Below are 23866 nucleotides of genomic sequence, written 5' to 3'. Positions count from 1 at the left end.
AGAGAACAGGGAGTGAATAGTGGTTGTAAGATACACTGTGTGCTTTAATGAGGAGGACTTTTCTGTGTGTGACCAGGACTGAACCTTTAGGATCTTTACTATTTACTTGCTAATTTGGAAGAAAAACACACACACACATACAGAATCTGAAGTTGTCAAACAGAAAACAGTCACACATCAGGCTGGTCATTATCGGTTTCTACAGCCGATTTATCCCAAGTGACACACACCGATAAGCCAATTACATGTTGATTCATTCATGCAGACATCTGCACTGAAGCAGTAATGAAAAATGTTATATTCATATCCATGGGTTAAGATAGATTATTATACTGGAAGAATATTTTGCAGTATAATAATATAAATGCCAGTAGTTATTTAGTTGTCATTATTACTATTGTTATTACCCGTCGATTTTCTTGTCTGTTATGAGTTAGTTTGTAATCATTTTGTCTATTTAGTATCATTTATTTGTTGGCTTTTTTATAACATGGTTTTTATTACTATTAAATTTTGGATAATTATTGAGTCAGTAAGTAATATATGTAATTAAATATAGATAAGGGGTAGGATTAAGTAAGCGTTCACTTCTTTCTACTCCTTTTCAAACAAAAAAGTAACGATAAAGTAATTATTTTGTTCTTGATTATGTGTGCACATGTTTTCTCTGCCCTACTGGTTGTTTTTTCCCCCTCCTGTTTTTAAAAACCTGTTTGAGATAAATAAATCAAATACTCTTACTGCACAATTATTCCTATGGTAAATAAATTCTTACTTGTTGTTCCTTATCAAAAAAAAGATTCACTTTCATTTAACTTTTCCAACATGCAACCACAATCTTCAGTGCATTTTATAAGGATTTTATTTGATAGACGTACACAAAGTAGTGGAAAATTGTGAAGTGGAAGGAGAACAATACTTTTAATTATTATAGATAAAAATCTAAAATCAGTGCCATGCGTTTGCATTCAGACTATCTGAGTCAGTACTTTTCAGAAGCACATTTTGCTGCAATTACAGCTGCAGGTCTTTGTGTCTAACAGCTAAACACTGAGATTTTGTCCAATTCTTCTTTGTAAATTGCTCAGTCAGACAGATTGGATGTACAGTTTATGTTAACATCAATGCACAAACCTTTCTGTAGATTCTCGATTGGATTTAGGTCTGTTCTGATCTAAATCCCTCAATTGCAGCTCTGACTGAATGCCTGTAATTTTCCAGTATTGTACTTTATTTATCTCCATCCATCTTCCCTTAAACTCTAAACATCGTTCCTGTCCCTGCTGAGGAAATGCCTCCCCACAGCCTGATGCTGCTGCTACCATGTTTCACTAAAGCTTCATGCTATGTGTTCAGATCTGGTTATCTGCCATTAATAACATTTCACGTTAATTCAGTTAAATTGTGCAAACTGCCGAACTTTTAGTCGTGGATATTTTGTAGTTCTCCGTTTACACTCCTGTTTACATATAAGAAAAATAACTATTGCTTTGACTGGTTGATAATTCCTGAAGACATAGAAAGTCTCGGTCGGTCCATCGTCAAACTGTCACGTCCAAATAAGCCTCAGACACACAGATTAAGAATGAAGACAGACTAAACATAAAAGAGGGGAAGCGCTGCTGTTTCTATGGCAACTGCTGTCTTCATTATCAGCGTGGCCTCTGGGTCTGTACAAGCCCTCCATGTGACAGCGGAGTAATAAACACAGCATGGTCACTGAATAGTGAAAGGAGGATAAAGATCAATAAACCAACCGATTTGCTCTCCAAGACCTCCTCCTCAACGGGCTCCATGCGAATCTCCTGCGGAGGAGGAAGTACACGGATATTAGCTCTAGTTTAAACTGCACAAGGGTTTACATTTCCTCGATATTTACATAGCTGTTATTGGGGGACATCTTAAACCACAAGCTAAAAAGACAACATAGGTGTAAAAACAGCATCTAAGGAGGAAGTTAAAAGTGAAACAAGTCAACGTGGATCGCAAACAGAAAAATAAAATAATAATTAAAAGCTGCTATAGATCGCACTGTGGACAATTATTGCAACACATTTACATAATATGCTATACATAGAGAAAGGGACGCCTTCTATATGTGGAAAAATTAGGTCACCTTTCTCTTTTAAAGGTTTTAAAAATACTTCAAAACTCATAAAAGTCCAATTAAAGAGTGTACACAAACCCAATGTAATGGATGATTTTACAGTTAGAAAATGTCCATACTAAACCTTTTTTTAATTTATTCTGACTTTATGTGATGAGCTCCTTGTCCTGCCCCCCCCCCCTGCTGTCCTTCATGTTTTAGATGTTTTCCTGCTCCAGCAAACTAGATTCAAATGATTCAATTACCTCCTCTGCATGTTCTACAGAAACTTGATAATGACCCATTTATTTCAATCAAGAGCTTTGAAAAAGGGAATTATGTAGACCTGCAGGATAGTACAGAACCCTCTGAAACAGTCTATGGGCAACTGATTTCATGTGTAATATTTTTTTTTTGTCAGAATCGTTGTTACTGTCTGATTGACTCTCTTTTTACGTCTGATACGATATTTACTGCCCCGTTTTCTTGGCTTAAAAGTCTCATCAAATGCCTCCCTCACATGTCAGTTTACGACACATTGCTTCATTTTCAGGTCCAGATTTTCTCTCCTGTATGAGCATATGTGTATGTGTTTATAATGTGGGCAGGTGTGGTTTGCCACTCTGATATTGCTGTGATCCTACTCGTCACAATTTCAGGGGATAACGTAAAGACCAGATGGCTGAATTGCTGAAGGCAAACAGCAGAAACTAGACACAAAATGAGGCGTAAGAAGGCAAGTATAAAAAATTATGCTTAAGAAAAAGGTGAAGCAACCTTTTGTTCTAGACGGTCGATCAGCTTCTGCAGCCTGTTGACCTGAACCGTCCACTGACCGTCTTCATCGTAAGCACCTGGGGGAGACAGAAAAATATATTTAAAAAAAACCACAAAGGAAGCTGGATTTTAAACAACAAAGGTGCACAGATGAAAGCTGCTTCATACATCGTGTCTGTTTAAAATATTTTCATCCATCGATCCCTGGAAGCGAATGCAGGTATGAATGACTGCAGTGTGCCAGGGGGTCATTTCAGGGTTTCCTTTCATGTCGGGCGGCAAACAACCACAGAGATCAATGGGAAAGCTTTGAGACCTGTAATCGCTTTGTTTGGGTTTTGTGTTTGTTTCTGGCAATAACAGCAGGTGTTGCGCAGGAGAGGCGACTGTGTGCAATCAATGGTTAAAAAAAACAACGAGGACGTAAATGGAGGCAATCAGCTGGAGAATATTTTTTGTATGTTTGAAAATGTGGGGAATATTTTATCTTTGTTTTAAATATGCATTTTGGTAAAGATTTAGTACAAATAACATCTGGGCTCTGCCAAATATATCATGCTTCTCAAAGAAATATTGATAATGGTCTTCATCTTGACTTTACTTTTCGCAAATTTTTAGAGTTCAAAGCATTCTGGAACAAGTAAAAACTTATTTTTCTCCAGAATCAAAAAGCCAATTTAACACACATCAGTCATTCACTTTTTATAGCTTAGTAATTTGCTTTAATACAGAAGCACAAATCAATCATCTACAGATCAAAGTTTCAGATTAGCCAATTTCTCACTTGATTTTTTTTCACTCTGATTTATGGTCAACAGGTCGAAGGCTGAATCAGCGGACTTTTATTTTTCCTGTTATTGAACACATCTAAACTATGAACATGCGCCACTGTTGACCTAGTAACACATTATGCAATATAGTGTTTTCTAATGAGATCACCAGATGAATGTTAAAGCCATGCGCTTTGGTGTTCAAAAATGCCCAATCTTGTTATTTCTTTCCATTTTTATCAGATTTAAAACTACTATTTCTACCCCACACACCTTTATTCCTCATCTTTCTGTTGCAGTACTCTGAAAAATAAGTTGTCGCCAGCAAGTTAGATGTCAAAGAAAAAAACCCCTGATCTGTAAATTTAGTCTTTTACACACAGGCATCCAGAACCCCAGAGCTCCATCTGAGCACAGCAGTCCGGCCTCCTCCAGGCTGTCCCCGGCCTTTTCTCTGCCTCACCTCGCTCTCCTCCCTCCCACCTCTGTGTCGTGCTTTCTGATCTGCAGAGACGTGCTCTCTCTGACCCCGCAGCTGTTTCTTTGCATACAGCAATGCCGCGTTGAGTTATTTAAAGTGAGCAGCGCATGCAAACGCATGAACCCACCTGAATTGACAAGACTGAGGAGGGGGTTGTTCGGGGAGAGGCTGTTGTTTCTCTGGAGCCTCCGATTGGAGCGACGACCCGAAAGCTGGATGGACAGAACCTCTGGCTTCACGGGGCCCTGTCTGGAGACAGAACCGAGATTATTGCTCTGAAATCAGTTCAAACGTCTAATCTAGTTCAAAACAAATGTCATCTTAAGGCACTTTACAAAACAAATAAATGAATGAAACATCCGAAGTATGCACCGAAATGTAAAATATACAATTATAGAGGGATCTTATTTATATACATCCCAATTTGGTCCAGCTATTAAACTATGCAGTCGAGTTTAGGTTAAAGTTTTCTTTCTAAGGAAATCTTGGAGCCTAACAGAACCAAACCTATAAGCTCTGTACCATCTGTAAATCCTAAGGATTAGAAACAGAAATATCTCCTTGCAATGTTTTGTATAAAGCTCTAGCTAACTTTATTTTAGTAATCAATTCTTCTGTCTTGATTAATCAGATAAAAAATTTACACATTTTGCTAATTTTGCCTAAACTAGGCAAAATTAGCCTAGATTTGGCCCAAAGCTCATTTTTGCTTTGGGCCAAATCAAGAACATGAATGCTCTTAAATGGTCGGTTGTTCTAGGATATATTGATAAAACCTGTTCCCAAACTGTTAAAATGTCAATAAATTCTTAAAATTAAATATTATTGAACATCTTTTCAGTCCCTCCAGGATTTTGTGATACTTTTTGTGATTTTTTTACAACAAAAATCAAAGTGTTTGTGGTACTAATTTGGAAATATTTGTGCCATTTCCGCTTATTTATGTCAGTAAATGCGACATTTTGTTACTCGCTGTATAGATCATGGTCTATAATCTGACAACAATTAAGGCTGAGGCAGCTGTTTAGTACAAGAAAGAAAGTTTTTGACAATTTTTGGGAGAAAAATCTGCAATAGACTCCCAATTATTGCAGATCCCCAAAAAAGTGCAGGGATTTGTTGATTTTTGTGTGAATTTCCACAATAATTCTCAAGAAAGGAGGGACTGATTGATATAATTTGGCAGTAAACAGATAAAAACTGCATTGATTTCACTGATAACATAATATTTAGGCAAACTTAGTGTTTAGTCTAGAATGTAGAGGGCCACATAGAAATCTATGGCGGGCCTTGAATTTGACCCATGTGGCCTAAAGGTAATACCGTATCTTTCCGTTTCTGAGCGCTTGATCATTTGTAGCAAAAGAAAAGATAGTAAAAAATACTTTTAACATCAACATGTAAAGTTGAGTTTTCTGACTTAACATCAATACAGTGAGTAGGTCTAACCTGTTGACTAACTTTTGGATTAACCAATTAATAAATGGACAACAAAAGACACTTAATACATTTTTTTTGCAGGATATTAACCAGGTGAAGCCACTTGAGGAGTTCTGGGTAGAACGTATTTACAAACATTTTGCATGTTAAACACAAAATATAAGTAATTCGGCTTAATTACTGATCTGAATATTAAGTTGTTCTTTCAGCAACATAACATAACATCAGGCCAGATGCAACTTTTATGAAGAGAAAACAGTTAATGACAGCAATGACTGCAGATAGTGAGTAATTGCAGAGTAGTAGTAGTAGAAAGTGATAATTATGTTCTTCAACAGCCTATAGCAGCATAACAACAGAGATAACTCAGAATAGCCTGAGTGATATTGACTCTAAGCTTTGTAAAGTTTTAAGCTCAGCTCTAAAAGTAGACAGGATGTCTGTCTCTGTTGGGAACATCTGGAAGAATTAGATCACTGATATGAAGGATCTTCATTAATAAGTAAGAAAGAGAATTTTAAATTCAATACTAAATCTAAAAGAGAGACAGTCATGGTATTACTTTGACACTTTTAGAGAAAGTTACACAGCACAGTGAGCGATGGATCAACATATAAATCATTTTCGCAAGGGGCATGGATATAAATTGGGACAGCACTCAGGTGATTAGATCAAGCTGGGAATAAATTCAGCAAGTCCAGAGTTGTGCTGCTTTATTCCTATGATGTGTTGGGCTGACATTGACATTAACGTCAGTGACAAGGTGCATGCTCCCAGAGGGTGACATCACCTACGATTTATCATACTGCTGTCCACCTGTTTGGGCCCATACTCTGAAAAGACTCTAGGGATTCTGAGTTCACACTGATTGTTTTATGCAATTTTATTTCTAGGTCTTTTCGCAAACCCCTTTTCAAATCTCTGAACATTTCTGTCGGTTGTTGTGTTTTTGTAATCTCAAGGTTAATTAATTTATCAGTGTAGCTTCTGAACAAGTGTATGGCAATGGTTATATATCTTCTTGAATTTGACGTGAACGACGACAACAAAAAAAATACTAACATTAAAACAAAATGTGTAATAAAATGCCAAAACATGAATTAATTTTTAAAAGTACAGATTGGAAACTCTAAATAAGACATCATAGTTCCAGGAGAATGAGCTTAATAAAAACCACCTTGCCTTCAAAGAGTGTCACATTTGCTTTTTATGTATTCTCCTTTTTAAAAAACACTCAATATTTTTTCAAAATTTGCAAAGCTTAACATCAAAAGGTGGTTTGTTTTTCTGTTTCTGGTAAAAAGAAACAAATCAAACCCTCCAAATGGAAACACACACCAAACCTTGACTTCTGCGTATTTCTACCACCCTCCTATCGTTGCAGTCAGTGTGTTCAGCAGAGCTTTTTAGTCTAATATCAGCTCAGTAGTAATAGTCACAGTAGTAATGGTTCCCCCAGCAGTGACTCATATACTGCCAGTGTTTGCATCATGATTAAAGCTGTTAAAAACTAAATCCTCTGCACTCAACCAGAGACGTGTGCGTTAGCAAACATTGTATTTGTAGCTAATGTGGGGACTGTTGGCTTCATGTTTGCCAAATTCTGATTTATTTCTAACTTCCAAGTCCTATTTTCTTTTTTGAATATGTCATTTGTTTGTTTTCTTGGTAAAACAGCACATAAGCGTAAAAAAAACAACAGAATTTTACTGTAATTTTTTAAAACAGTGATGTATTGTGAACCCTTCATACAAACTATTGTAAACTTCACAACTAATGAAGTGATAACTTATGTGAGACTCTTGTTTTTCTACTCTAGGATAGAAAGAAGCTTATTCATGTTGATCCATTTCTGTTAAAAGGGAGCTGCAGGGGCAGATGACACCACTTAGTCCCCATCCAAACCTGGTAAAAACTTAGTGTGAAATATCCACAAGCTGACATCTGGTATGTACTATGGGTATAGTAAGCTGGTGAGTCATATCCTCAGCACATATCAACTTTAATTGGCAAAACTGTCAACTTTAAGGAATAAAAGAGGAGTTTTAAAGCTGGAGAGCAAAGCGTGAGGTCAGAAAAATAAGAGACGAGGTAAAGATGACCACCTGTGTTTAAGGTGGCACATTATTTAGAGAAGTAAGTTTCTAATTACATGCAGCATTCTTTGAAAAAACCAGTATAAGTATGCATGAGACTAAAAAGACGGTCTGTGCAAATAACACAGCCTTTTCACAAGCACAAAGGAACTTTAAAAGCCATCGCAGTAACAACTCCTGATGTTTGCAGGAGCGCAGTGATTACATTCAGACTCAGGGGGATTTCTCAAGCAGCAAGAACACTGACAGAGAAGAGGCAGCTCAGGGAGTGAGGGACAGCCACTTTGAAATGACATAAAATAGAAATGGAAAGATTTATAAGAAGGGAGGAGAGAAGAAAGGACACGTAAAATGTCTATCAGCTAAGTAGGAACATGTTTATCTGCATCCTTGGCTGTAAACATGGTGATAATGATGAACAGGACAAGAAAGAAGCAATGACGGCAAATTTATGTCGTCTTTCCAAAACCATTAGATAGTTTCAGAGAAATCCAAATGTGTCTGAGGTTTAAATCCATTAAAAAGTTTCCAGTTTTATTATATCTAAAACATCTTTGTTACAGCTTCAATTATTGCTACTATTCTTACAGATGAACACCTGGAAAGGCAATTCGTTTTATTAGAAATGATTATCATATTTTCCCATCAAAGTGCTCCGGTTTAGAAGAAACAAAATGTTATGTTGAATCTATTTTTTAAAATAAATAGCTATTCCATCTCAGCAACCTCATTCACAAATAAAGAGATAATGAACTGGACTCTCTTGCTTAACAGAATTTCAGAAAACACTTCATAACAAGCTTAATAACCTATTAGCAGTAGTTATATAAAGTTTTTCCCCAGTCCACGTTGGCGGGCAAGACACTGACAGGTGAAAAATGTGCGTCATTAGCTGTCATATAAATGTACCGAGCCGCAAATAAACACAGACAATACCTGCAGGGAGGACTCACCTACATGTCCGTCTGCACACATGCAATCCATGCGAGCAATCTGTGCATGTGTGCTCTGGGTGAGTCATCGCCAGCGCTAATGACCTGAGCACACCGGAGGCATGTTGGAGCTCTGAATTCAGACCCAGACTGATCAAGAACGAGCAGCAGAACCGTCTGAGGAACACCGCCTGACCAGGGCTGGACTCATACAACCACTGGGAGATAATTAACACCCAGCAGTCTGACGCTTTTATCATTTTATGAAGATTATAATTACATTGGTCAACAGCCAAAAAAATAGTCTGGGATTTTTCAGCTGCTCAGGGTAATTTCGATGTGCTGAATCACATTGGGTTTGCTCAATCAGGTCAACTTTCTGAACTAAGCTACATATTAGTTTGGGATGCAGTCATGATGGAGATAACCCTGCTGCTGCTGCTGACCATACAAGGCATTCAAAGAAACGGAAGTTCATGCCCTGAAAACGTAACGTTCAATTTACATGTACTGACCCTTATCAGTGTTTTTACTCAATTTACAGAAATCCAAGTTTCTATAATTTATTTAAGACGCTCTGATGGAAAACAATTTTTTTTCTCCTAAAGCCATTTCTTGGAGGAGAAATATTATCGGAAATGAACTGATAACGTCACAAAAATGTCAGCAATTTAGTCCGAAGATTAGGTTTCTCTAAATAAGAACTTGACCTTGTTGAGAAAAATGGATGTCATTTTTTATTCAGCGGTGCAAAATAGTCCTAATTCAGTTGGAAAAACAGACAACTTCCAACGAGTATACTTTTGTGACCCAGTGTTATCTGATCATGTCCAAATAACGCAAGTCATTTGGACTAGTTCAAGTTTATCTTTTATGGGAAAGTGGACAGAAAAGACCGGGTCTACTGTTCTCACTTGTCCTGAGCAGAAAAATCCTGCTGTCTGTTAATTCAAAAGAATTTATGTTATATTAAATTATTGTGAACAGTCATACACTGCATGTAATTAAATTAAATTTAAATTGTATGTAAATTGTCCAAAACATGATACTTTATCTTAAATTTATATGGTCAATTTTGAAAAATGCAATAATATAAAATAGGCTCTGTGCTCCTCTGTCACTTTGATCTACCTTCCCCTATCATCATGATAATCATCTTCATGTCATCACGTTCTTCCCGAGTCCCTTTCCTTAGATCTTAACAAGCTCTCTTTAATTAGTTGAAATTCGTCTGTCCCCTGAAGAAGAAGATTTACTTATTAAACGAACGATGAGTCACATGAGTTGTACAAGGAAGAGCAGGTGTTCTGATTGGGAACTCGGCACAGGCATTCTGTGCAAATGCATCTTTTGTGTCTAATATGAAGGATGTAAATTAGGACAAACAGAACATGCAGACAAGCAGGAGCGTGTGATTATGGGTTTCGGTGTGCATTTCGCTCACGCTTCTGAGACGGCGTGTGTTTGTTGGTGTGGAGGACCAGAGGGATTCGCACTCACTTCTCCTGGCGGGTCTGCTCGGCTGTTGTTTCCATGGCGCACTCAAGCGAGCTTTGAAGCGAGTGAAGCTGATTGGTCGTCTCCTTCAGCAAGAAGCGGGTCACAAACTGCTCCAGGTGGGTGGACTCCTGATAATCCTGTCAATCAAGGTGAGGAAAAGGGGGAGGACAAGTTTGAGTGGGTGGAACAACAAAGGGGGAGCTGTGACAGGTTTCACATGCCACTCCAGAGTCACGAAACGTTCAAACCTCCTCTGCTAATTAAAATGTGCCTAGAAGATTGTTCAGGAGAGATTATGCAACAGTGCTGCTTGAGAAGAGAAAATATGAAAAGGAGGATGAGTAGGAAATGTCAGGTTTTATGGGTAATTGTTTCATGATTTTTGTTAGTGTTCCCTTTAATCTGGTACCTGACTTTTGTTAGTTTCTGCTCCCCTCTGTCACTTAGCCCACATTTACTTACCAAATCAGTACAATAAAGTGCAGAAGGAGTGTTTATTTGGGACTCAACGGGAATCCAAACTGGACTATAATCTTGTGGCCGTCAGATTAAGAGTGAAGGATCTGCGGGTGATTTTAATAACAGATGCTGTCATAATAGTCCGGCATAGATCGTGACTTGATGACTCCTTCAAACGCATCATATTTTTCTAATTTGCCCAAGACGAGTTTGCAAAGCAAAACAAAGATGACACGTCCATATTTCTGTTACACTTGATAGTCACGTTGCATGTAGGATGGAGTTACTGGCACCTTGTCGTTTTCTGTGAGAGATTTTATTTATGTCAGGCTGTGTTTGTTGGATAAATTGATTGAGAGGGGAAAATATACCTCTGACATTGTGGACATGTCATCAGCTGTGGCAGGAACAAAGCAGGAGGGCTGTCTGTTGTTCAGACTCTAATCAAAGAGGAGTGAGAGATGCTTGACTCTGTCGAGATTGCGGCGCACATTCTGCAGCTGCTCCCTCAGTTTTGAGCTCAGCGGCTGTTTGTACTCTTGACGAACAAAATGTGCATTTTAAATCAAATAACTCATACATGAGTGTACAAAACAAGAGTCTGCTGGTTGTAAGACATAGTCGGTCACATCTTTAATATTTCTTTTTGTTCATGGGGAATATTTTTTAAGCAATACACATTTGGACATAAATGCGCTTTGAGATGGTGAGAATAAGTTCTGACAGATTGGTAAAGGTCAGCCTCTTGCAGTCTTAGCAATGTGTGTACGTTCCACAGATCCACAGTCATTTAGCAGCTTCTCGTCTGCCTGATTTTTATTCCTTTTTGCCTCCCCTCCATGCTTAATTGACTGCTGCACAAAAGGTCAAACGAGAGCTTTGGTGAAGGCAATGACTTTTAGCTCTCTGCATATTGTTGTACTTTCCTCCAAGTACCCCACAGAGCCAAAAATGCCAGAACGTGTGTATAACATCTTTTATCCTCCTGGGTAAAATAGTAAAAAATAAAATACAAATCTTTGTTAAAAACGTTTAGAGCATCAACTCAAATCTTCACATGTTTTCTTCATTCATAAATGTTTTTAAAAAGTGATATTCATTTGTACATACTTTCCTTTACCTATTTTTAGCAAAATAGCTCAAGCTCAGTCAAACTGGATCTCCACAATTCTTAAACTTAATTTGATCTATAGATCTGGACTTTGACTGGACCATCCTAACTCATAATTATACTGATGTAAGCTTCCCAACTTTTTGTCTTGTCCATTATTTTCATTGACAGTGTCAAAAAAAACCTGTCCTATTCTATTTTTGCCCGTGAAATTAGAATTGATATTGACATTGGCTATTCCAACACATTTTCACTCCACATGTTAGATGTGTCTCCACCTCTCAAGGTTTTATTCCTTTCCACTCTTCCATAAAGGTCGGAGTTGTGGAAATGCACAAATAACCCTGCATAAATAGAAACAGATTCTGTCAATACAGTATTCATTTATTAACCCCTCTATATATACAATGTTAGTAATATCAGTTTAACTACCCATAACTGCATGTATTTTACAAATAAATTACTGCATTAGCTGCCTCCACACACTTTTTCACGTTATGGTGAAAAAGTATTGTTTTGGAACTGATATTTGGCCCAAGTAAAATCCATATGGCATCTCTGATGAGATACGTGTCGTATTTATTAGATCCACATTCATGTTTCAGCAGTAGAGTGTGTGTGTGTGTATGTAAATGCGTCACACGTGCAAATACAATGGCATGTGCATGCACATTATCAGCGCACAAAAAGACCCAAGATGCGTTATGAAGCGACTCACATGCAAGCGGCCCCCTCACACACATCCACAGCCAGAGACCGCCCACTCAAACACATATACGGCTTAACAGAGATGACCGAGATTCAGTCAGTGACTAACACGGCATCTGTTCTCCTCCTGGCTCATCTGTTACTCAAGCATACTCAGGGAAATTTAACAGATCAAGCATTTTTTTAAATTTTTTTTTTATCATTTTCCTTCTATATGGGATCATATTTTTCTAATGAAGATGTTTCTGGAAGTCTAAAGGCATGTGAAGACATCAGCCAGTTGAAACCCCATGTTGCAATTTAGATTTTTGCCACTGCCGGTTCTGTCCAGACTGTGCAGGGTAATTTGTTTTCAAGTGAGGTCAAATTTCCATTCTGAGTCAGTGAACAAACTGTGAAGAAGTTTGTGAGGTCGACTGACGAGTCCTGTTCTTCCTGAGGGAGATTTCTTTTAACAGATCAGAGTGAGGCAAAGAAATTGCTTCAAAAAAATCCAAACTTTAATGACTGTTATCTCTCTCCTTTGTTCAGCACCTGTTTTATAAAACACATCTCAGAGACTCATTGTTGTGAGTTTTGGTTTGTTTGGATGAAGAAATGCCCAACAAAAAATAAAATACATTCGAAGTGAGTTTGTTCTTGTTCTTTTTTTCATTGATTCTTGTTTTTGGGTGAGGCTCTATTTGTCCCTTTTCTTCTTTTTTTCTTATTCTTCAAGCATTTTTCTTTTATTACACATTTCTTCTTTTGTTGTGGTGCATTTACGTTTCACCAAATTATTTTTCGTTTCTTCCTGTGACTTGTCAGTTATGTTCCAACTTTATACAAATAAAAATGCAATAACTTTGTACCTTTTTTTTTCTACTTTTTGGTGTTTTTGTTCTTTTTCAGTTCTGATTCTATTGTAATCATGTTAAATCCCTCTGTCATTTCTTCTTTGTGTTTATTGTCATTCTCTACAGATTTTTATATTAGGTTTATGTAAAATATCATAGTTTCAAGTCTCAATTGTTGTTTCACATTTGTCTTCAGTCCTTCCCACCTTTCATTAGCTACCTGAGCTTGAGTTGATATTCAAAGTAGTATCATAGTTGGCTGGCAAAAGGTTCAGTTTCTGAATGTGTAAAACTGGTGGTAAAAACTTGAGGAGGAGCGTAGCACAAATGGCACCCTTCACACGGTTATTTGTAAAAAAATCAATTAAAATCAAGCATCTACATTGTGCGGTAATTTGTGTTGTTCCGTCACATAAATTCAAACTAAATACAGAAAAGTTTGTGGTGGTAATACAAGTATTCAAAATCACTAATATTTGTATTTGCTTCTCTTCTGCTTTTAAATGTTCCACATTCACTTCCTTCCTCTTCACTCCAGGGTTAATGTTGGGATTTTTTCTGCGTTTTCCTTGGAAAAAATCTGTTTAATGCCTATTGGTAACACTTTGAAGGTGTTTGCATAAGACTGACATAACAGCAGTCATAAAAAAAGAAGGAGTCTTCAAGAATACAGTATTTGACTGTTGTCTTGAAGTGTCATTCGGTAAATAATGGCACTTTTAATGCAAAGTTGTACTAAAAGTTGCATTAAAAGTCCAATAAAAAGGTCAACTTTGCATTATTTTGGTAAATAATTACAATTTTAATGCAAAGTTGACACTTTTAATGGACTTTTAATGCACGTTTCTGTGAAACTTGTGCCTTCCAGGTCGTTTCTGTGAAACTTTTAATGCACGTTTCTGTGAAACGTGCATTAAAAGTGTCATTATTTACAGAATGACACTTCATGACAACAATCATGAACATTCACAAGGACTTCTTCATGTTTATGACACGTGTTATGTCATGTTTATGACTGTGACATGTCAGTCTTCTGCACACCCCTTCAAATAAAGTGTTACCAGCCTTTTTTTCCCAACCAGATCTTTTATCTAACATCTTTCAGTTTCAGGGGTGGTAAAGATCTGAGAAGGAATGCAACCAGGCTCTACCTTCTTCTTCTCCCTTCATCTGTCATATATTTAATCTGTGTCACCCTCATCACTACCTATTCACTCATCTCCTTGCTCTCTTTTTCCATCTTCAATCTGTATTTTCTTTCTTCTCAGTTTTTTCACCAGTGGATCAACATCTATTGTCCAGCACTGTTGCAGTCTATTAAATTTCATGTTTATTTACTCTACAAGTTTAGTACATAATATTTTGTTCTGGTGTTTAATGAGTATGAGTAAGCCATACCGCGTCTTTTTAGGCTCTGTAATGGAAATTTGACTAATGGGAGATCAGAGGGAGTCAGTTAGGCGACACGCTGAGATAGACTTGACTTGCAGCTAAAAGACGGGGCCACTGTAAGAGAAATCAAGCATCTCTTTGTTTTTTTACTAAATGACTCAAATTTAGCTTGACTTTTTAGCATTTGTTTTTCTGTCACACCACATGAATCATGGCTTGAACGACACAGACACCCTTAGGATTTCTAAATCTAAAAGTAAAATTTAATCATTTTGGTCTATTTGAAGGTAATTTAAATCATTAGAAAGAAAATTTTGGATTGTCTAATAGCGGGAAAGAGGATGGTAATGAAGTGTTGGGTAACACGAAGGCATGTTGAGTCCTGCTGGAAAGTTTTAGATTGACCTAGTCAAAGTCTGGATTGAGATGTGCTGACATGGTCCTAAACAGGCTATCTTTACCTAAAACCTCTCCAATGCCACTGAATTAAAAATGATTCTGCTAAGAAGAGTGGGCCAAAATACCTCCACAAGCGACATAAAAGATACGAATAGATACCAGCAACTGTTTTTCTTTTCTAAGCTTGAATTTCAGTACATCAGGGTATGGTGTGCTGCTTGTTGAGAACCCATTTGTATTCAATTAATCTCTTTATTTTTATTGATCAGGTCAGGTTGTGTGAACTTCTTGTATTTTTCCAGGTCATCTTTGTCTGATGGTCAGAAAATTTTAAGGGTGGAAAACAAGCAAAAACAGAAGAAATCTGTAGGAGTGCAAAGACTTCCTCAAGGCACAGATTCAGCATATTTTTAAAAGTGTTTTTTTTTTTTTACCCCTCCAGGGGGTCTTTTGTGGGCTCTAGTGTCCTTTATATGACAGTGGGCTGACAGGAAACGGGGAAGGAGAGAGGGGGGAAGACATGCGGCAAATATCGTCGGGTCCGGGAGTCGAACCCGCGACGGCCGCGTCGAGGACTCAAGGCCTCCAAATATGGGTCACGCTAACCACTACGCCACCACGGCACACCCTAAAAGTGTTTTTTTTTTAATGAAAGCCAGTATTTACTTCAGCCTACAATATGCAATAATTATTATCAATTTAAACCCTTCAAAAGACAATGTAAGCGCTTAAAGTCACCGGGAGTATCAGACATTTGACAGCAATACTGAAAAATTTAATCGAATAGCTTCTCGCTTATTGTGCAAAATCGTTAATAAAACATATTTGGAAAGATGGAAGAAACATGTTATAACACTAGGGAAATAAAACATACGGTAGTGGTGTTTTAAAAAATTAATTTTCAATGCAAAACCTTGCAGTTGGGGGTTTTGCAGTTGCAGTTTTGCGGTTTGGTCATAAGCAAATTTTACACCATAAAATTTGCTTAAAAACTGCATATGCATATGCCATTGTTTTGGTATAAAATTTTATACCAAATTTTATGGTATACAATTTGCATATGACCACATTTTTTGCCATATGCAAAGCAAAGCAAAGGCTTGACAAAAATTAAATATATATTTTTTAAAAACCACACAAATGAAATGTCCAGAAATTCAAGAGAGAAATAAATGAATATTGAAAACTGATGCAACAATTTTCATTGGGTGTGTGTGTAATTGTGAAATTAGAACTATTTCCTTTAGCCTACCTTCTTTGTTTTGTCCATTGCTTTTAGTATGGACATATTCAGTTCTTCCAAAGCTGCAAGAACATTCTCATATTCACCAAGGTGCTGGGAGAAATACTCTACAGACCAAGAGAAAAACAGAAAATACAGACAGGAAGGGTTTTATTCAGATGCCCAGTGGGATTTGGTCACAGCGACCAAAATGTCGGAAAGCATTTGAATGTTTCTCTGAGAGTCAAGTGACAGTACAGCTTCAGCTTACCACAGAGTTCATCCGTGTCCACATTGCTGTAAAAAGACGACAAAACAGGAAGATTTAAATGCCATGAAAATCTGCAGGATTTCACCATGACAGGGGGAACACAGGCAATTATTTCCCTTGTAATAAACCCTTTTTTAGACAAACTGATATCATGAGAAATTATGTGCATACAACATGAAGGGAAGAAACTCTTTCAAGATTATATTTAATATATTTTTGCATAAATTCTCAATTTTACGAGATCTGAAAGCAACAGTCCAAAAAGAAAGGAAGCTAAAACCACAGGCCAGTGCAAAATGACACAATCTGTCTTTTAGTCATTGAATAAGCCCTTCAGATACTTTTGAGATTTATAAAACATTTCCTTCTTATAGTGACAAAAACTGAAGATGTAGGTTGCCTTAAACGCTGCTCAACAGAAGCTTCAGCTGTTTTTCACCTGGGAAAAAGCTGCAGAGATGAGCTGGTCTGAACAAGAGAAAACACTTAGAGACATGGAGGCTGGCTGAGAACAGAGGAAGTTAGAAAATAAACTGCATAACAGACCATTAAGCTCTTTCTGATGTGGCCTTTTTTCATTTTAAATAAACTAAAGGATGATATAACGCTAACATAGTGGAAAAAAAAACAGCAGATAAAAACGTAAATATCAAGATGTTCATTGGCAGTTTTCTAAGAAACCTAGCATATATTTAAAAACAGACGTATAGAGTAATGTTTGAGTGTTGCACACCAAACCGAGGATCCTGGTCAGGGGGACCTAAAGCTCACTGACTCATTCTCAGATCAATACAGAACTCAATCCGAGAGCTCTAAATGGGTTCCTAACAACTTCACTGCCTTTTGACTGAGAGACATTGGGGCACATTCACCTTGAGTTTAACATGGATTTTAAAAAAAGACTCAGCTGTGACAAAGAGGATGACTGGAAGGCGAACGATATCAATTGTAGTTAGAACAAAAACACCAATCTGACCTTCTTTTCCTCCAAAATGATAAATTCTCAAAATATTAATGTTTTCGTGACACTAAGGTGTGATACTCAAAGGTGTGTCTGAATATCTGTCACTACATGTAAGAACTATTTTATCCAACAAATTTAGAAATTCATAAAAGGTTTTAAAGGTAATCAGTTAGAACACTTCAAACTGAGAATATTGTGCTAAACTCAGATTGTTAACTTCTCTATTCAATTAAAGGAATGATTACAAGCTTGAAAGTTTTGACTTGTAAAATTTTATCTGGAAGGGTCATTTTTTTACATTTTTTATCTATCTATGTGGAAAATCTTAGGCATGTGGTAGATAAGGAATAGATCTTATTATTGTTTTTATTATTATTGTTATTATTATTAAAATAAAATCTTTTTATTTCTTCACCATGTTTGTTTTTGTCCCAGAGTCATTTTCCGTCGAAGCTAAATAGAAAATGAACCCAAAAGCTATCCAAGTAAATTCAAGCCAACAACACGAGGCCAAAGATAGCTTTAACATTCTCACAGAGAAATCTACATAGAGCTTTTTGCTTGGTAGGAAATAAATGTGTCACAGAAAGAGGACAAATCACTGGAATCTCCTTTTGCATCAACCTAAAATGAAGATAATGTATAACAATATATGTCTTAAATGAAATTCAGAAATAAGGGCAAGAAATTGGGTCATAAATATATTTTATATTTAATAGTTATTGACTTTGTTAAACTGCCAAATAACTACACTGATTTTTTATGCTCATCTTGTGTCTCAAAACATTGCATTCTCTGATGAACCTAAAGATTTTTTTTAATTCACAGTTTTTAATTCTTTTTTCTAAGGGGAATTGGATAAAGAGTGATCAACAAGATAACAAATGAGGGATTAGGCTATTTAATATTTCAATAGTACTCCTAGTTTTTTTATACGATTTTAAATCTACTCTTAAAAAAAGGAATGAATGAATTAAAATACGTGTGGAATTTGATCACATATTCCAGAAACCCGCATTACTTTTCTCTGGAATCACAGCTGTGGTGGTTTTATAAATAAAATGTGATAAAAGTTCATTTCTTTCTATGCGTAGTCAGCTGTTGTTAAAAGAGTTCAGTAATTACGTAATGCACCTCAACAGATACAGACCATGCAGTTGGAAATTGCTTTATAAATTATGGTTTTGAACATAATTAACCTAGTTGCTCATTTTGTGTTCAATAAAAACTTACTGTGGAGTCAAACAGCAGAAAATCTGTTCAGACAGCGATTATAATCCCAAGCAGAACAAATTTTCTTTACTGTGTATGTCCTCACAATAAAGGAGAATCAAAAGTTTTTACAGATTTTCAAATAACATCTGATGTTTTCTTTACTGCTACAGGGCTGTAACTAAACTGTTCACCTCTATGTAAGATAAAAATTACACACTATGATATTAGAAGAGCTGCTGCTTGACAGAAAATATATTTGTATTTTATGCATAATTTCTAAAAATTCACAGCTTGTTCACTACTTTTCTAGTGTGCTCTATACGTTGGGAAAAGCCATGTACTGTATCTACAAAAATATCACAAAGCAGAAAGTTTTTAGTATTTCCTAGCTTCAATTTCATAAGCATAGTTTCTTACAAACACACATTAACAACGCCTGCCTTTTAATCTATTTATCAGGAAAAGAACATTTCATGTTGAGAAGTCTTTCATGTGCTTAAAGCCTTTAAATGGAAAATCAATACAAAATGAAAGGTCACACAGATTTACTTCTATCTCTCTATTGTGAATTTGCAAAAGCAAAAGAACTTGGACAGACATCGAGTCAGGACAGTTAACCCATTTCAAATTGGGTGATTTAGAATAAAACTGTGTGAATAAAGTTTAAGCAAAGCCACAGTTTTCTATAAACTTTGAAATGAGTCAATGTTCCAGGAACTCTGAGAACACTGTTATCAGAGAAATAAGAGTTTGATCATGGCCGTGTCTCTTTGCATAAATATCATATTTTTCCAGTCTGTTCACATCTGAAATCTGTCCTGTGTGCTTAGACAAATTGAAAACAAAATGAAGCAATTACTCGACTCACTCTGTGTTATGAGTATCAATCGTGTGGAAAAGCTCCTTCAGTTCCTCGGCTGTCAGGACTCCATCAGAGAAGTAGGATTTGAATTCATCGAAGGACAGCTTCCCATCGTCTGAGGGGGGAAATGAAAATTAGGATTCATGAACAAATCTTATTTAGGTAAGGTTTTTGTAGTGGTCATAATAATTAACAGGAGCAATGTTCTCCTTTCACATAAAAACATCTTAATAGCTAATTTTAGCTTAATTCTGATAAAACACCTACAGACTTTGTTGAGATTTGCCAAACTATGAAATAACGCCGACGAGTTGCAGTAAATGCATCAAACCCCCCATCCTCCTTTGTGACACTTTAGGAGCAATCAAACCGAACAGAAATTGATGCTCTTGTTTTTATTATTCCAACAAATAACATTTTGTCTATGTGGGGTCGTCATGATTTTTTCCATTAAACTAATGTGATAGCAATCTCACAACAATCAGTCACTTTTATGCGCTGAGGCTCTGCAATTGTGAAAAAGAATAAAGCAATATGAAAGATTTATGAGCAAAGGATAAACAGAAGTTCGCAGAGAACAACCTGAATATCAAAATGCAGACATTTCGCCTCAGGCTATTTCTGCCCGTCTGTGTGGACCGAAGGTGGGTGATCTTTAACTGCTCACTGCTGATCTGCCACAGATCTGACGTTAAGTACGAGTGTTGCGTTGCCATAGATACCACAAGGAAAAGCCACTTGCACAGAAATGTAACGTAAAGTGACTCACTGTCGATGAGCTCAGACAGCGAAGCTTGGAAGTCTTGGCACATGTGCCGTTTTTTTTGTTCAACGCTAAAAACAAACATGCAGGACGGCCTCAAAGCTTTTACAGCGTGGGATGGATATTTAATGGATACAGGAATATGTCATGCCCTGTGAACAATTGCTGAGCTGTTTTTTTTTTTTTTGCCTTCTTAGGATGTGAAATTGAAAGAAAGAGTTGCTTTTTGAATGGCTTCCGAGGCCCTGAGGTTCAAACAAATTCCCAGACCATTGTAGATATTTTTTTTCCCCTTTTGTACAAAGTGTTTCAAAGCCTTGCATGGTCTATGGAGTACAGTTCCTGGCAGAAGTATTCTGACCTGAATACTATGTAGAACCAACCTCCACCGCAATTAGGGTCAAATCAAGGCCAAACGTTATTCTTTGAACGATTGGAGACAGACATTTTCTGCTTTGCTAAATACCTAGTACTCTCATTGGAAAAGAATATTTAAAGTAACATTATTTTTTCAAGATTTGTCACAGATTCTTGAACAGATTTAGGTCTGATCTTTGACTAGGCCATTCTAAACACACAAATAGCGTTAGAGCACGTCAAAGCTCTGAGTAGTTCTCAATTGTTTTAAAATCTCTAAAAGGTTTTTTTTCCAGAATTATCCTATAATTACCTCAACACACCCTCAGACCAGGTTTCCTGCTTGTATTTAACTCAGAAAAAATATGTTAATAATTTTAGTTTTTTTTTTAAAATAACATGTTCAGTTCAAATGAATTATTTTAAACCACCCTGAAAACCTTTCAAGCACATTTGTATTTCATTAAATGTCGTCATGTGGACAGATTTTCATCTTTCAACCACAAATACCTCTCTTTCAATGACCTTTAACAACCTTTTGCTCTATCTATCTTTCTTGTTTATGTGCACATTACTGTCAACATAAAACATGGTCCTTGAGGATAAAACAAAACAAAACCTTATAAATATTTAATCAAATTCATACAGTCTATGCCAGCTGGGTTGCTTTTTATGACAAGCTTGTGGCACATCAACTTAAAAGAGAAATCAAATCATTTCTAAAAGAAATGCTTGACCTGACAGTTATTTTTGCAAATGTGAAAATTAATTTAAGCTGAAAACAAAAAGAAAAATCACTGGAAAGAGTCAACTCAAACATGTGCTCAAAGAATCCTTTTTACTTTGAAATGAGCAACACGTTTAAAAAATGAGCCAGAGGAACACAAAAAAGTGCAATATTTCAACACTACAGTTTTCCAACATGATCAGATTCTGTGACAAAAGTTGAAAACTGAGCAAAATCAATTTTTTTTATGAATGGTCATAAGAAAAAAACTGGATGTCCCATAAAATAGTCAATTCTCCCAACAGAAATGTTCACATGTCTAATCTTTGAATTTCTTCTTTGAAGAAGAAAATGATTTATCAACAAATGTTGGGTTACGGTTACGACAAAGCGTCTCAATGACATCAAGACTTTTACTCTGCCTGGAACTGTCCTTGTCTTTTTCTCTACCAGCCCTTGGTGGGTTTTTGTTTTGCACAGCATCCCATATATTATTCAAACACACACTAATGGTGGATTTTAAGATGTTGAGCAACCCTGTCCTACTGCAGCAAATCCTCCCCAAACCATGACACTTACCCCAAAGGCCATATTGGCAGTTTACATTTAAATACATTCACTTGTTAACTTTTTAGACTACTTTAAATCTCTTAGAAGACCCATAAGCTGCAAAAATCTTCAGGACTCGCAATTTATTCCTCACCAGTAATAATATTTGTGTTTATCATTTTGCAGAAAATTGTAAAAGACCTTAAATAACCAATTATTATTGGTTATTTATCTTACTTGAATCTGCCAGTGCTGTTTAAATGTATATTTCCTGCCCTCAGCCATCACCATCTTCTCTGAAAAACCTTAAATAATTTGATATTTAACTTCCAGTTGGGATTAATGAAGTATTTTCTAATTCAATGAATGTACATATATCCAAATGTTTTGGAGGAACACACAGATTGTCATAGAGTACTCTAATTTTTCCAATGACCGCGCACACATAATGTTTAAAAATTGTATCTATTCATGCATACAAGATTTAGGACAAATAATTATAAAGTAAAAGCAACAAATGCTCAAACAAGATCCAGTAGCTCATCCAAACTCTATGGGGCCTCTTTGCAGTTAATGGAGGTGAAGTGCAAAAACTCGGCCTCTCGTCTTACAAATAAAAATCTTCAGTTCTCTTTGGAAATGATGAATACTGCGCCTGCAGGCCGAAAAAAGAGAGAGCATCTGACTTATTTTCAATGTGCCATCTAAAAGCCAGCCTCTCCAGTGATACCAGGCTGCATTAGTCCACACAGCATGGGCAACATTTGCACATCTATAAAAGGCTCCATCAATGCAGAATTATAGAGACAGCTCCTGTAGCAACATATCCATCCAGTTGATGAAACAAAACACAGAGAAGAAAAACAGCAATTGGTCCTACTGATGGTTAAAAGATGAGGTGATGCAACACAGGGGTAAACGTGACTGTCCCACATTTTTCAAACTTGTTCTAGCATTAAGTTTGGGAGTCACATTTATTTTAACAAAGGAAACAACATTAACATATCAAAGGTTGATTCCCTTTTTAGCACTAGAACTAACACACACACACACACACACCCCTTCTTATTAACTAACCTTCAGAAGACCTTATTGACATTTAACAAGCCTATAAATCTTTTGGATTTCAATGGGGTATTTACCAACATTTATAAGGAATCTATTTTCTGCTCCTTATGATTTTCATAAGAAGCCATGTGTACCTTTAGATAGGCTATGTATCTTACATTAATGAGTCATGTAAAACATAAAATATCAGATCACATTAAATGAAATTCTTCCTTTAACAATCAGGCAGCTAGCCTTAAGGGCCACCATGATAAAAGTCTCTGCAAATTGGGAAAATTTCTGCTTTTTCTCTTCGTTGGTGCTCTAAAGCAGAACCGTAACAGCGACGGGGTCAGTTTCCTGTTTCCATGGAAACAGCATCAGCAGACAGTCATGATTGGAATTTCATTCAGAAAGTGCGTCTGTTCCTTCGCACATCAGAATAATGCATTGGATTAATACTTGATATACAGCCGCATGCATGCGCTTGCTGTCGGGATACGTACCGTTTTTATCGGCCCTTCGCAAAATCTGCAAGCCAGAGAGAGGGGAAAAGTGGGACGTCAAAAAAGGTGACACTTCATCAAAGTTAGAGTGGATGTGTGTGCTGGGGTGCATGAGAGTGGAGATCATTGATCACACTTGCAAAAGTGGCATGTCATTGAATTATTGATCGCGCTGTCCCAGAGTCCACTGGAGATGAAAGAGAGGCTGGCAGTGACCACATCAGCTTCAAACTGCTCAAATCACATACTGAAAATAGCTGTACCCGCCTTTAATTCACATCTAATTTAACTTGAAGCTATTAGACAGTAGTGAAAGGAATTTTTACTTGCAACACAAACACTTTTGATTGATTGATTGATTGATTGATTGATTGATTGATTGATTGATTCTGTCTA

General features: G+C 36.6%; 1 protein-coding gene across 1 annotated transcript in view; it reads right to left on the bottom strand.

Moving 5' to 3' along the window:
* necab1 (N-terminal EF-hand calcium binding protein 1) overlaps nt 1-23866 on the bottom strand; it is a 41751-nt gene that overhangs the window by 15406 nt on the left and 2479 nt on the right. Inside the window, exons 2-9 of the mRNA XM_032580629.1 lie at nt 23471-23495; nt 19528-19636; nt 16481-16506; nt 16240-16337; nt 10083-10219; nt 4242-4363; nt 2864-2940; nt 1758-1805 (exon numbers count right to left, since the gene is read on the bottom strand). Coding sequence (XP_032436520.1) covers nt 1758-1805; nt 2864-2940; nt 4242-4363; nt 10083-10219; nt 16240-16337; nt 16481-16506; nt 19528-19636; nt 23471-23495 — 642 coding nt within the window. The remainder of the gene's footprint in view (nt 1-1757; nt 1806-2863; nt 2941-4241; nt 4364-10082; nt 10220-16239; nt 16338-16480; nt 16507-19527; nt 19637-23470; nt 23496-23866) is intronic.

Source organism: Xiphophorus hellerii, chromosome 13 (assembly GCF_003331165.1).
Source record: "Xiphophorus hellerii strain 12219 chromosome 13, Xiphophorus_hellerii-4.1, whole genome shotgun sequence".
Classification (NCBI taxonomy): Eukaryota; Metazoa; Chordata; class Actinopteri; order Cyprinodontiformes; family Poeciliidae; genus Xiphophorus; species Xiphophorus hellerii.
Note: the sequence above shows the minus strand (reverse complement) of the source record. Positions and strands in the feature narration are given on the sequence as shown.